The 12,830-nt window shown below is 45.4% G+C and overlaps 1 protein-coding gene across 2 annotated transcripts in view; it reads left to right on the top strand.

Moving 5' to 3' along the window:
* Positions 1-232: 232 nt before the first annotated feature.
* Positions 233-12,830, top strand: part of secisbp2l (SECIS binding protein 2-like) — a 22,410-nt gene continuing 9,812 nt past the window's right edge. Inside the window, exons 1-10 of one of the 2 annotated variants that reach the window (XM_062548627.1) lie at positions 233-324; positions 472-691; positions 5,696-5,886; positions 6,992-7,319; positions 7,613-7,790; positions 9,602-9,870; positions 10,409-10,433; positions 10,525-10,634; positions 12,451-12,603; positions 12,740-12,829. In XM_062548627.1, the coding sequence (XP_062404611.1) occupies positions 671-691; positions 5,696-5,886; positions 6,992-7,319; positions 7,613-7,790; positions 9,602-9,870; positions 10,409-10,433; positions 10,525-10,634; positions 12,451-12,603; positions 12,740-12,829 (1,365 nt within the window). In that variant the 5' untranslated portion in view covers positions 233-324; positions 472-670. The remainder of the gene's footprint in view (positions 325-471; positions 692-5,695; positions 5,887-6,991; positions 7,320-7,612; positions 7,791-9,601; positions 9,871-10,408; positions 10,434-10,524; positions 10,635-12,450; positions 12,604-12,739; position 12,830) is intronic. The other variant, XM_062548628.1, reaches the window with a different exon arrangement.

Here is a 12,830-nt window from a genome sequence, read left to right as displayed (position 1 = left end):
AGATGTGCCAGATTGACATCAGTCAGTGAGGTTTTAAAAATGGCAACTACAGTAATCTAATGCTGTTTCTTTGACATGACTGGAAAAGCACAACAAGTTGACTACTGCTTTGCAATTTAACACCTGGATGCTTGGAGATGCTGGAGTTCCTGAATGACTGCATTTCAGAGTGTGAGGCAATGTCTCAAGGAAACTGGGTAACATTTGGAAAGTTCTGGTCTGACCAGTTTATGGCAAATAGCTCTTTCATACGTGAACCTTTTTAGAAAATGGAAGCTGACTGGAAACTGAAGAGAGTCCAATACTGAAAATCGTAATTCATTGGTAAGTTATATGACATAGATAACGTACTTTCCGCTGTTAAATGTATGATCATAAACACAGAGGCTAAAGATAGGTTACATGATGTACCCTAGCCTACTTGTTGGCCTGGTAATCATAGGGGTTGACCCTGCACGGCTTCCGTTCCAGATGACTCCCACTTTACGTTGAACTGCGACGGTCCAATGAAGAGCAGCTAGCAACAGTGAGGCTTCAACATTTACTACTTCGCCGATGGGGTGTGTTTTCCCTTAGTAGCCCAGTATAAACAATGATGAAATTAACGGCAAAGACATCCTGACATCCACAACATAATCAATGTGGGTCCATCACAGTTTCGGTGACCGACATGGACACAAGTGACAGCAAGGTAAATGTATTTATAAGCTAGGGTGCAAAAGTAGTTGCCTTTTCCTAGCTGTGGTTAGCTACGTTAGCTAACATAATATCCGTTCTGCGGTAACATTAACGTCAGTGGGTGACTGTAATTGACAGGCAAAAACAAATGACATTTGGATGTTTAATTAGGCCTGAAAACATACCAGCAAGATTATGTAATACTGTTAACCTGAATATGGCTTGTAACTGTAAGCTACTACAAATGGGATCCTGTTCGCCTCTGTGGTATGAGAGAGGAATTGGAAACCCAGCTAACGTTAGCAAACTAGCTTCTGTCACTGAAGCGTCTGATAGGCTATGGCTGCATTTATTAGTGTTTCCACGTATGTGTTTTCAAAATGTTGTATATTCACGTTGTCCTTTTCTAGCTAATAATATACAAAATGTATTGAATAGGGTATATGAATGGATCTAATCATCGAATGTCAACATTTAGTTAATTTGAAAAGCTAACGTTAATGTTTTCTGGCTAGCCAGCTAAGTTTTGCATAGGTAGGTAACGTTATGCCCTCAAATTGGTACAGTGGTATTATGCTATGAGCTTGTGATAAAGTTGGCTGACTAGTTGACGTCAGACAGTATTAGTATTTTCCTTACTTGATATATTACGGCTAAATATAACGTTAATTCGTCTGGTTAGAACAAATATTCACATTGCAGTGAACTCTTCTTGTACAGTTAACGTACAGTGACTATCATTAGCTAGCTAGCGAAACAGTAGTGTTACTCACTCAGGAGTGGCTAACTTAGCTGCTTGAAAATAAATAGCATCGGGTTAGCAAACTAGCTAATTTACTAATTTACAGAACGGTCTGATAGTGAACATAACATACACGTTACCTATCTATCAGTAGAGTAAACTGACTGTTTCGGCTTTACATACAGCTTGTTGCCGTTAACTCACAGAGCAATACATCTGGTGAAGTTATATCAGTTAAGAGTTGTCATTGTCATTGTGTCATGATTAGGAGCGGGTTAATAGGGTATACTTGAATAATGATTTTAATAGTGTTGTTGCATAAACATGATTAGCTGATTTCTGTAAGTCAAATATTTCATTGTTTGCAAGACATGATTTACAATCTGTAATGCATCTATCTATGTGTGTTGTTCTGTGGAAAGTGATGGAGTTTGAGATGGTCTGAATTCCTGTGCTTGTGAGTTCCATATTATTTTTTTAATTTGGAGCACATGCTCCCTCCCCTTCTCTCTCTCTCTCTCTCTCTCCGCCTGCCTTCATGTTCATTTTGTCCCACCTCGCTGTATATTCCTACGGTCACTATACTGTACAAGAACAAGAGATCCTCTGTTCTGATGAGAAAGTTGAAACAATGATGGAGAGACAAAGGGCTGGAAAGACAAATGGCAAATCGCCCACCCTCATCTCCACATCAGTGTCCACTCCGCTCCCCCCCCCCCCCTGCACATCTGGGGCTGACTTCAGTGCCACCCTGACAATCAGCCCTTTGCACCCAGACACGGACTGGCCCTGCACCACAGCCTCAAACAATCAAAAGCCTAACGCTCGCTCTGAATGAAGAATGGGGACAAATCAAAGGCATTCTTCTTATTCATTCTCTCTGATGTTGAAGAATGCCCTCTTTTTCAGTCGGTCTCACTGCAACACATGCACACCTTTTGGAGGAGACACAAGGGCCTAAATGTTTTTTAGCAGCGCATAGGAGGCCTCTCTGGCGCTAATCATGTCTCACCCATAGGCCTACATATTATGTAATTAGCTTACCTTCTGTTAGCGACCTTAGAATGCTTAGCTTAACGCTGTGCTTAATCCTGAGGCCACCTCTTTCCTTTTAACAATGCCTTCAAACGGCACTGCAGCTTTAAAAATGAAGCATTCGATTCCTAGTGATTAATGAGTTTTTGTTTCCTCTCGCCATCTTATCTTAATGCATTTGCATTTGGCCTTTTGGGAGCTCGTCCCCATCGCATTCTCAACTCTGGAGTTGCATGGAGAGGAGCGGTTATTCCATAATAATGTTATTTCATATTTTCAGCCCAGGATGGATAGAATTTGATCCATGGCTGTTGCAAGTCCAATAGCTCTGCACACAGTCCAGTTGTTGGGGCCCAAAGGCTGAGACAGTGCTACCCACAGACTATAGCGCTAGTGAACAATGACTGCCTGTATATAGTTTGAATTATAGATGCATTATGCATTCACAGTAGCTGTTGGGGAAAAAACGTCCTTTTGTATTTTGAACCCGGTCAACTCAGCTGTAGGTTGATACAGATCAGCAGTGTTAGTGGTGGGCTAGCCCTGAATCTTTGTTTCAGTGGCTTACCATCCTGTCTGATTAGATCTGCTGAGTCTCTGCAGCTCGCACCACTGTAGTTTCACCACACCCTCTTCGGTGCTGCTAGCCCATTAGGGCTGCCTCTCTGACCCCGTTTAGGCTTCTTGCTGCCCTTTCACCCCAGAATGGCAGGGCTAATGAAAATCTGGTTTCTGCTTCTACCACATTGTTCGATCATGAATGTTCAGCAAATGTGAAGTGAGTTGAAGGCTCGTTCAAACTTTGCGTAGATCTATAATAGGAATTGAATAATGCACACCAGTGAAATGAAGCATCCGGCCCATGTCAATGTTGGAAAAAAAAGTTGAAAAAACGTTCAGTTTCTAGTTCACTTTCCAGTTCATACTAGATGGATAGAAAGTGAGGTGAAAAAAGTCAGCGCACTATTCTGGGCCCAAACTCATTAAATGGTATCAACACCTGTGGCATTCCAGGCCGAGCCCTTCCTCAGGCATGGCCCATATGACATGGTGAACAGCTCACTTAAACAGCTGTGCCGTCTGAACCAGCTCAGCATTTTGTCTGCTGTTTAGCTGACAATGTAAGGAAAGTGTTTCCATAGAATTAGACAGTAAACGCAAAGCACAGTCTGGTTAGCTGAGTTATAGTTGAGCTTCAAACACACTAATTGGTACTTGCGGACAAGTATATGATTTCATTCCTAAAATGTTCAATGCCGTGCTCATGGTACAGTATGTTCTCAAGAATGTGAGCCTGAATATCTAATATGCTAACTGGTGTAGATGGCTCTCTTGATGTAGCCTATAGCTTAAACCTTACGCAGTATTATTATATCAACATACCGCTGTTGATGACTTTATAGAATGTATGATTTATCATTAGATAGATAGATAGATAGATAGATAGATAGATAGATACTTTATTGATCCCCAAGGGGGGATTTGTTTGAATTGGTACTGAGGGTTGTTTAGAATTTCATGTTGGAAAAATACATTTTTGGATGACCAATATTTTCACTTCTTGAAAAACTTGATGATCCTGATGAAACAACGCTGACTAACACGGACAAAATGACTACACTATTTCAGATCAGTCAAGTCAGAGTGTTTATGTGGATTTACTCATGAACTATAGATGGCTAAATTTAACCTTTTCATACAGCCACAGTTTCCAGTCCAGTGGAGTAGGGTGGCTTTGTGCCTCAGGATCTTACTGCTGACGACACAGTCATGATTGACGGAACTTTGCGTTGACAGAACACGGAAGCAGAACCAAGCACTGATTACCATCATGCAAACATCAAGGCAGTGGAGGCCCAGCTCACGTCTCTCCCATGCGTCTGTCTTTCCTCAGTATATTGGGCAATGTTTTCCCCTAGGTGTTGTCTGATATGGCTTCTTTCTAAAAGTAGTCCCATGTTGTGTTTGATGACTCCACCTTATTGACAGTGACGTGAGATGCAGCTGAATGTGGATTGTTTTGTCTCTAGTCTTTGTCCTGCTGTTACGTAGCTATGTAAATGATTACTCTGTTCTGTACGACATTTGGTGTGGCCTGATGTCAACAGCATTTTTATGGCTGTTAATATGTCACATGAGCGTTGTGCCACAAGAGACCGTCCATATCCAGGGGAGCAAAGGTCTCCTTCTGACTTTTGAGATTAGCTGGCAGTGATTCACTGGTGATTTCTGGTCTTCTCTTCATTTCCACCTGTTGACTCTAAAGTGTGCCGTAATTTCAGACCATTAGAATGCTGTTCCTCTTGCTTCATTCAGACTAGCAAACAGGGCCAGGGAGTAAGATTCTTCTAAATTATTCAGCCCGCTGTCTCTGGAAAGTGAGAAATTCCCTTGTGAAAAACATGTAGGGCTCTGACAGTTGATTCTACTGTAGGTTCTTACCTTAGACGGTTGGAATTGAACTTGTGTGATATGAATGAGGGGTGAAATCTCAGTCACCAGGATAAAAAAAGGCATTCTTCTGCCTTGAACTCTGAAGGGACAGAATGAGGAGGGGTTTGACTTTTGAGCTCGGGTCCAGTCCAACTTGAAAAACTGACCCAATCCAGTTACTTTTTTCCCTCTGAAAAAGGTGCATTCATTTGTGTCACTCGCATTGTAAACATGTGTCACTTCAGTAGTATTTACTCTCTCACCTGTGAGAGCTAAATTAACTTTTATAGACTGGTTGCTTTGTTCTCAGTACCATGAAGGAATGCCCTGAAAAGGAAAAGGAATCTGTCAGAAATATTTGCTTAAGTGCTGTATCATTCTTCAGCACTTTGTGCTCTTGTCCTGTGTGGACCACTCTGTGTGTATCTGCTACACCTTTCTTGTCTTGTGATAGCACCTGCTAAAAATAGCCTCTATGCAAACAAGGCTGCTCCTGCTGTTAGTGTAATATTTGTTCATGATTAGTCCTTCATCTAAATGACCATGACCTTACCTAAAGCAACATTAAAGGAACACGCCTGAAAGGGAACCATTAGCTAACTGGTGTGACCCACTTCCAGTGACTTATGCTAAGCTAGGCTAATGGTGTCAGACTGGGTTATTGTATCTACAGGGAAGAGAAAGGTAGGTGTCCTTTGCTAACCCCGTGGTAGATGGCAAATAAGCTAATCTCCCAAAGAGCTGGCGCGTTGCTATCAGGTTGTGATTTTGACTGATTTGACATTGCTGTTCTGTTCTTGGCCTTAGGATGTGAAGCTTTCTGCCGAAGTGGAGCCGTTCATCCCCCAGAAGAAAGGTCTTGAGTCTGCCCTGGTCACCATGAGCCTGTCCGGAGAGGGTGGAGGGGGAGGTGGAGGAGGCAGCGGAGTCGAACCCACTCCCATCCCCAGCTACCTGATCACCTGCTATCCCTTTGTCCAGGAGAACCAGCCCAATAGGTAAAGGTCCCGCCACTAACGACACACAGTTTGGTGTCTAGCACTCCACTTTTCACCATGGTGATAGTGCAAGTAGCAGATTATGTCTGTTTTATAAAATGATCATTCACAACTTGACTCTGTCTCCATCTCTTTGTAAAGGACAAACATTGAGGGGAAATTATTTGCACGTAAGCCGGTGGGCTCATGGAAAGTAGACAGCCATAGGAAAACAGATGGCATGCTTAGTCAAATCTCCTCAGAGGAACTTACAGTTCCTATACAGGCTCAATCACTAGCATCAACAAATCTAAACTTTCTCGAGAGCTTTTGTTTCCAGTATAAAATACTAAGTAAACATATTCCTTTTTCATTCACAAGCTCAGAAGTCCAAACTTGATTGTGTTTGTTTGGTTTTGGGCTTTGACAATGTAGATTGCCATCAGATGAATCCAATAGTTTACTTGGAAAAATGCCACGGTCAGCTTGGGTTGTAGTTTGTTATGGCAAGGCTCTGGGCTCCACAGTGGAGAGAGGAGTCTGCTCGGAGGTCGCCTGAGCTCTTGGTGTGATATGTTATATCCTCAGCGCATCCGCCCTCCCCTTTCCTTCCTCTCCGGTTTGAATACCAGGAAATGCCCACTTTAGAACACTGGCCGTGAAAATGTCTGTCGGATTTTTATCAGCACAGCGGCACGTTATCTGGCCCAGAGAGTCACCACTGTCTAAAGTCATGCACCATGATGCGTTTTTGAATGATTATCTGATGCAATGATTATTCTACTCAGAAGACAGGATGGGTGGCTCATCTTTTTTTTTAATTTTTTTTTTATATAAGAAGTTATGAACTTTGTAGGAAGTGTTTGAGAACAATTTGATTGTCATTGATGAATTTACCTCACTGTCTGCATTGCAGTGCTATGAAGATATCCCCCTTACACACCCACCTGAAAATTAGGCCTGAAAATTAGTATAGTAATTGCAGTTTACTAGGAGGAAATCTTGTATGTTCATGTTCATGTATGTGTTTGAGCACATAACGTGGTGGTACTGTAGGTGTTTGTGTGTGTGTGTGTGTGACCCCCTGCGTCCTCTCTCCTGTGTGTGTGTGTGTGTGTGTGTGCAGGCAGCTCCCCATGTACAGCAACGACATGCGCTGGCAGCAGCCCAGCCCCAGCCCCGCGGGGGGGCCGTACCTGGCCTACCCCATCCTGTCCTCGCCGCAGCCCCCCGTCTCCAACGACTACGCCTACTACCAGATCATGCAGGCCCCCTGCCCCCCCATGATGGGCTTCTACCAGCCCTTCCCCACCCCCTACGGAGGGCCGGTCCAGCCCGGCGTGGTCAGCCCCGTCTCTGCCGACGGCAGCGAGCGCCTGCCGCCCCCTAGCCAGACGTTCGGGGTGGCCGGCCAGAGAGGCAGAGGCATGACCCGAACCGCTGCTCTGCCTAAGGTAAGACGCCGTCGATGTTTTCTTTTAGTCCTGAAGAGGAGAGTACCGTAATTTCCCGACTATTAGCCGCGGCTTATACATTGATTTTGCTAAATTTCTTCCACTATGAGGTTAATACAGGGGGGCAGTTAATATGGTGTTAATATGGTTTTGTTTCTTTTAACTTGCATAAAACACTGTCCTGCGGCTTATACACAATGCGGCTTATATGCGGGAAATTACTGTAGCTATAAATGCAGGAGAGGAGGCTGACGTCACGTATCAAAATGTTGAGTAACATGAACTGTGCACAGAGTTGTAGCTATACCAGGCTTGCTCTCTGTGTCTATCCGCAGCCCATGCTCCAGCCGGTGAGAGGGAAGAGAATGCCCCCCCGGCGCCACGACGCGGCCGTGCAGAAGGAGGTGGGCGCCTCGGGGCCGGACGGGAGGCCGAAGACGGTGCTGCTAGTGGACGCAGCGCAGCAGACAGGTAGGAGCCCGCTGACCGCATGCCTGAGACCGATGGGGGTCAACATGAGCAGGAAGTTCCTGTGTCCGTCTGTGTCTGCATGGAGCTTCACTAGAGACTCGCCGAGATGGCAGGAAGCTGACTGCATGCCTAACTGTGCGTTCACACCAAGACCGTCAAAAGCGGCAAGAGCGCCGGAAATCATTCATTTTCTATGAAGAGTCGGCGTTACCGGCGTCAAAAGCGCTCTGGGCGTGAGCGTGGCTTCATGAGCTTCTCGGGCGTCAAAAAGAAGTTGAGCCTCAGTTAACTTTATGCTAATTAGCTATGACACGGTTCGGCGTCAACTAATCAGAATGTCAAACTCGCAGGATTGCCGCTTGTGGTTTGTCCGAATGTTTCACGTCATGGCTTTGACGCTTTCGGCGCTGAACTGGGTTGAGCGTCGGGCTATGAGCTTCACCAGCGACTTTGACGCTTTTGACGGTTTTGGTCTGAACGCACAGTAAGACTGATGGGGGTCAACATGAGCAGGAAGTTCCTGTGTCCGTCTGTGTCTGCATGGAGCTTCACTAGAGACTCGCCGAGATGGCAGGAAGCGACGTGTGATATGAATGTGTTTACACACTGTGATGCTGTGTTGGAAGCAGGGCATGAAATTGGCACCCGCCAACTAGCCAAATGCGGGTAACTTTTGTGATTGGCAGGTGAAACTTTCAACCTACCTGCCACATTGGCGGGTAGCCAATAAAACAACGAAACACTGAAAAACACTGTTAAAACGAGACTCGCAACAATGTTTACAGAGATACACTGTAACACCATGTAAGATCGGGTGATTGTCTTGACTGATATGTCTGTCTACACTGATGCCATTCAAAAGAGGCTTTGCACGTTACTCCAGTAATGAGCTGTGCTTAGGCTATGTATATTTTGTTCATTTGTATTTTGGACACAAAAAAATTTGGCTGGTAACAGAACACAGTGGCTGGTGGATTTCAAAATCCACCCGCCACAATGGCTGGTGGCCAAAAAAGTTAACTTCATGCCCTGGTTGGAAGTCATGGGGGGGCAGCCGTGGCCTACTGGTTAGGGCTTCGAGCTTGTAACTGAAGGTTGCCGGTTCGATCTCCGACCAGTAGGAAAAATGTGGGGGGGGGGAGTGGTTGAGCACTGCTTTCCCACATCCATGGCTGAATTGCCCTTGAGCAAGGCACTTAACCCCTCAATGCTCCCCGAGTGCCGCTGTTGAGCAGGTAGCTCAATGCTCTAGGTTAGTGTGTGCTTCACCTCACTGTGTGTTCACTAATTCACGGATTGGGATAAATTCAGTGACCGAATTTCCCTCACGTGATCAGAAGAGTATATATACTTATGCTTATACAGGTTGTGACTGAAATGTTGGTGGCACTGGTAAGATTAATTTGGCATGTGGTTCCATGCAGGTGTGTTTTCCATGATAGAGCATCTTTTGTGAGATCTTAACACTGGACCTGTCACTTCTAGCCTCAGATGGATAGATAGATGATTCACTAGGCCATTGTAAGAGATATGAACAACACAATGCATGTTGTGTAAGCTGTGTCACTTAGGTCACATGCTGTGGTACGGAAACATGCCATCGTGTGTGCTTCTCTGCAGTGACGAGTTTCAGGCTTAAGCTTTTACCATCACAAGGGAGAAAGTGGGCAACCTGTTCTGGTGAATTCCTGACGCTGTTGACAGCTTAGCTCAGAGGAGGTGAAGCCACAGGAAGAATGCGGTCCTTCCAGTCTGGCACGATGTGAGGCAGGAAATGATACTGATGATACGCCGCTGTGGCTTCTCAACAGATTTCCCCGGCGAAGCAGGCGGACGGAATGTGCCGGAGTGTGGCAGCCCGCAGTCGTGGAAAAGCAAGCCACGCCGTCGCCGGCCCTCCCACCCCGCCGAGTCCTCCAGCGAGCAGGGCGCCAGCGAGGCCGACATCGACAGCGACAGCGGCTACTGCAGCCCCAAACACAACCAGGCGGCGGCGGCCGCACACGCCAGTGCTGCTGCAGCTGCTGCACCCCTACTGCCCACCGCCCGGCCCAGCGAGCCCCCTGCAACCGCACCATTGGTACACACACGCACACACACACACACACACACACACACACACACACACACACACACACACACACACACACACACACACACACACACACCACATCACTTAGACACACACACTCACTCACCACATCACTCAGACACATGCTCACATACACACAATGAGCACCGATCCTAATCAATAGATCTTCACATCACATGATACACACAGACAAAAAAACTGAATGAAGTGCCTTCATTTGTTATTGGATATGTTATCCCCAGTTCTTACAATGGCTGAAGTCTGGTGCCCATGCTACCTGGTGCTCCATACGTACAGTAGACCTTGACATGTGTCCTCTCAAGGGGAAGAGATTATGAAATGAGCCTGCTGTTTCCTTATGCCTCATAATCCCCCCTATTTAATTCATCAGATGACCCTCACATATGCCAAGATCAGCATATTTCAAGATATGTTTGAGAAATGCAATCAAATATTAACTCTCCTCTGACAGGCAGAGTTAATCCACTCTCCATCACGTTTCATCACTGTGTTTATTTTTCCACAGGCTGTGGAAGCTGGTGTGATGACAGGTAAGGCTGTTGACTTTACAGACGTAATTTCTGTTGTAACAGTGCTGCTTTGTTGTCCATGGCGCCCTGACGGTGTGTGTTTGTGTGACAGCTGTGAGCTGGGTGAACGTGGCCTCACAGGCCAGCCAGAAGCCGTGGGGAGAACGGAGCTCTCCTTTCCACAGACCAGCCCAGCCACCAGAGCTGAGGGGCTTCTCCCAGGCAAGACACTACTGCATTTGACCACTGCTTTCACTAGGAACTGAGCCTTACACCGTGTCCTAACTGCAAGCGACGCGACCGAATGCGTGCGACAAAATCAGTTCTATTGCTGTATTTTCAATTGGAATGTCCTGACTGAATGCGATGCGACCGAACGCGACAAGTTGCTTTGCTACGTGACTTCTTCAACCCTGTTTTGTCGCTCTGTCCGTTTCTATTTTAGTCGCGTCGTGTCGCCTTGACATTAACTTTTTCACAACGTAACAAAGGTTCATTAAGTAAGTAAGTAAGTAAGTAAGTACTTTATTTGTATAGCGCTTTTCACAGATAAAATCACAAAGTGCTTTACAATACATAATAAAATACACATAACAGGAATAAACGTCAGGCATAAAATACACTGTTTAAAAGAGATTAAAGAATGTTAACGGATACAATGTGGACACAAACTATCCGGCGCAACGCGGCGGTGGCGCAGTCGCTTACAATTAGGACACGGAGTTAGTTAGCCTTTATTCAATGTAAAGGGCCGTTCACACCAAGAACTATAACGATAACGATAACTATAACCATAACGATAAAAGCGTCCACACTGGCCAACGATAAGTTAGCCTTTATTCAATGTAAAGGGCCGTTCACACCAAGAACTATAACGATAACGATAACTATAACCATAACGATAAAAGTGTCCACACTGGCCAACGATAAGAAAAGTCTCTCCTCATGTTAATGAATGTGATGGCTAGAATATTATGGGTTCTGATTGGCTGTTAGCTTTTTATCGTTCTCAAAATCGCTCTGAAAGTGATCAACAACGATATCGTTCTTCATGTCGTTATCGTTATAGTTCATGTGTGAACGTTGTCATTCATATTAACGAGAGCGATATTTATTTATAGTTATCGTTATCGTTATCGTTCTTGGTGTGAACGGCCCTTAATACTTAAGAACCCATGGCACATGAGAAATAGGAATCTACCTGAGGTGGAAAACTCCAGCTTCATCGAGTAAAAGTCCTACCAAATACGTACACAGATTTCCCGTTTACTAACAAAACTAGATGCGCGCGCAGCCAAGGGGCAGAAGACGCCGGATGGCCGGTCAGAACGTTATAAAGTTAACCTAATAACCAGCTGCTGTAAGCTACAATCGGCATTTTCTGTATGCCACATGTTGTCTAAATGATGATTACATCTTATGTCTGAGTTTGTCATTCGTTTTCATTATTTATATAACATCGTCGTTTTGGCAGTTTTGGTGGTTTCTGGCAAACAAATGCATTACTTTACATGCCTGAACATTCTCTAACCATGGTCATTTCGAATAGTGCTGTTTTTGGCACTAAAATTGATTAGGATCTTTTCACGGAGAGCAGCTGCTTCATGCTATTCATGGTGCTTTCTGCCCCTTGTATGCGCGCGCATGTTTTCGAGAAATCTATGTATATCTGTGCCAACTATTCATTTAAACCAGCTGATTCTAATTAACTCTTCTGCTAGGTATAGCAGCTAATTGATGAGATCACCTGTGCTAAGTGCACAGGTAGAACCAATACATGGTCGGACCTTTACTCACTGAAGCTAAAGTTTTCCCCCACTGGAATCTACATGGTATGATGTATGGCTGTGATCCCTCACAGTGTGATGGCAGCAGCTCCTTTGGTTGTCTCTCCAGCTGGTCTAAGTGTGTGTGTGTGTGTGTGTGTGTGTGTGTGTGTGTGTGTGTGTGTGTGTGTGTGTGTGTGTGTGTGTGTGTGTGTGTGTGTGTGTGTGTGTGTGTGTGCGTGTGTGTGTGTGTGTGCGTGTGCGCTCTGCAGGATATCCAGGTGGGCTACCAGGGCCGCGGCTCCCCAATGGGTGCTGGCCCAGACAAGGGTGTGTGTGGACCAAAGAGGCTCCAACAGGGCACAGTGCAGCCTGCGCCTCAGCTCCCCGGCTCCGAGCTCACTCCTGAACCCCTCTACTTTGCGGTGAGGACAGGATTGAAGACGCGTCCGTTTCCCCAGACGGACATTTAAGCATAGCACTGAGTTTAGGAGGAGGGTTTTTGTTTAGTTGTTTCTGAAGCTTCATAGTTATATAAGGTTTCTCTGTTTCCGTCACCAGGATGAAGACGAGTTTCCTGAACTGGCCAGTGGTGATGCTCCTGCGCGGAATAGACCAGAACCGGTCCAGCCCAAGATGCCCAAAGGCCTGG

The sequence above is a fragment of the Sardina pilchardus genome, chromosome 11, assembly GCF_963854185.1.
Source record: "Sardina pilchardus chromosome 11, fSarPil1.1, whole genome shotgun sequence".
Lineage (NCBI taxonomy): Eukaryota > Metazoa > Chordata > Actinopteri > Clupeiformes > Clupeidae > Sardina > Sardina pilchardus.
Note: the sequence above shows the minus strand (reverse complement) of the source record. Positions and strands in the feature narration are given on the sequence as shown.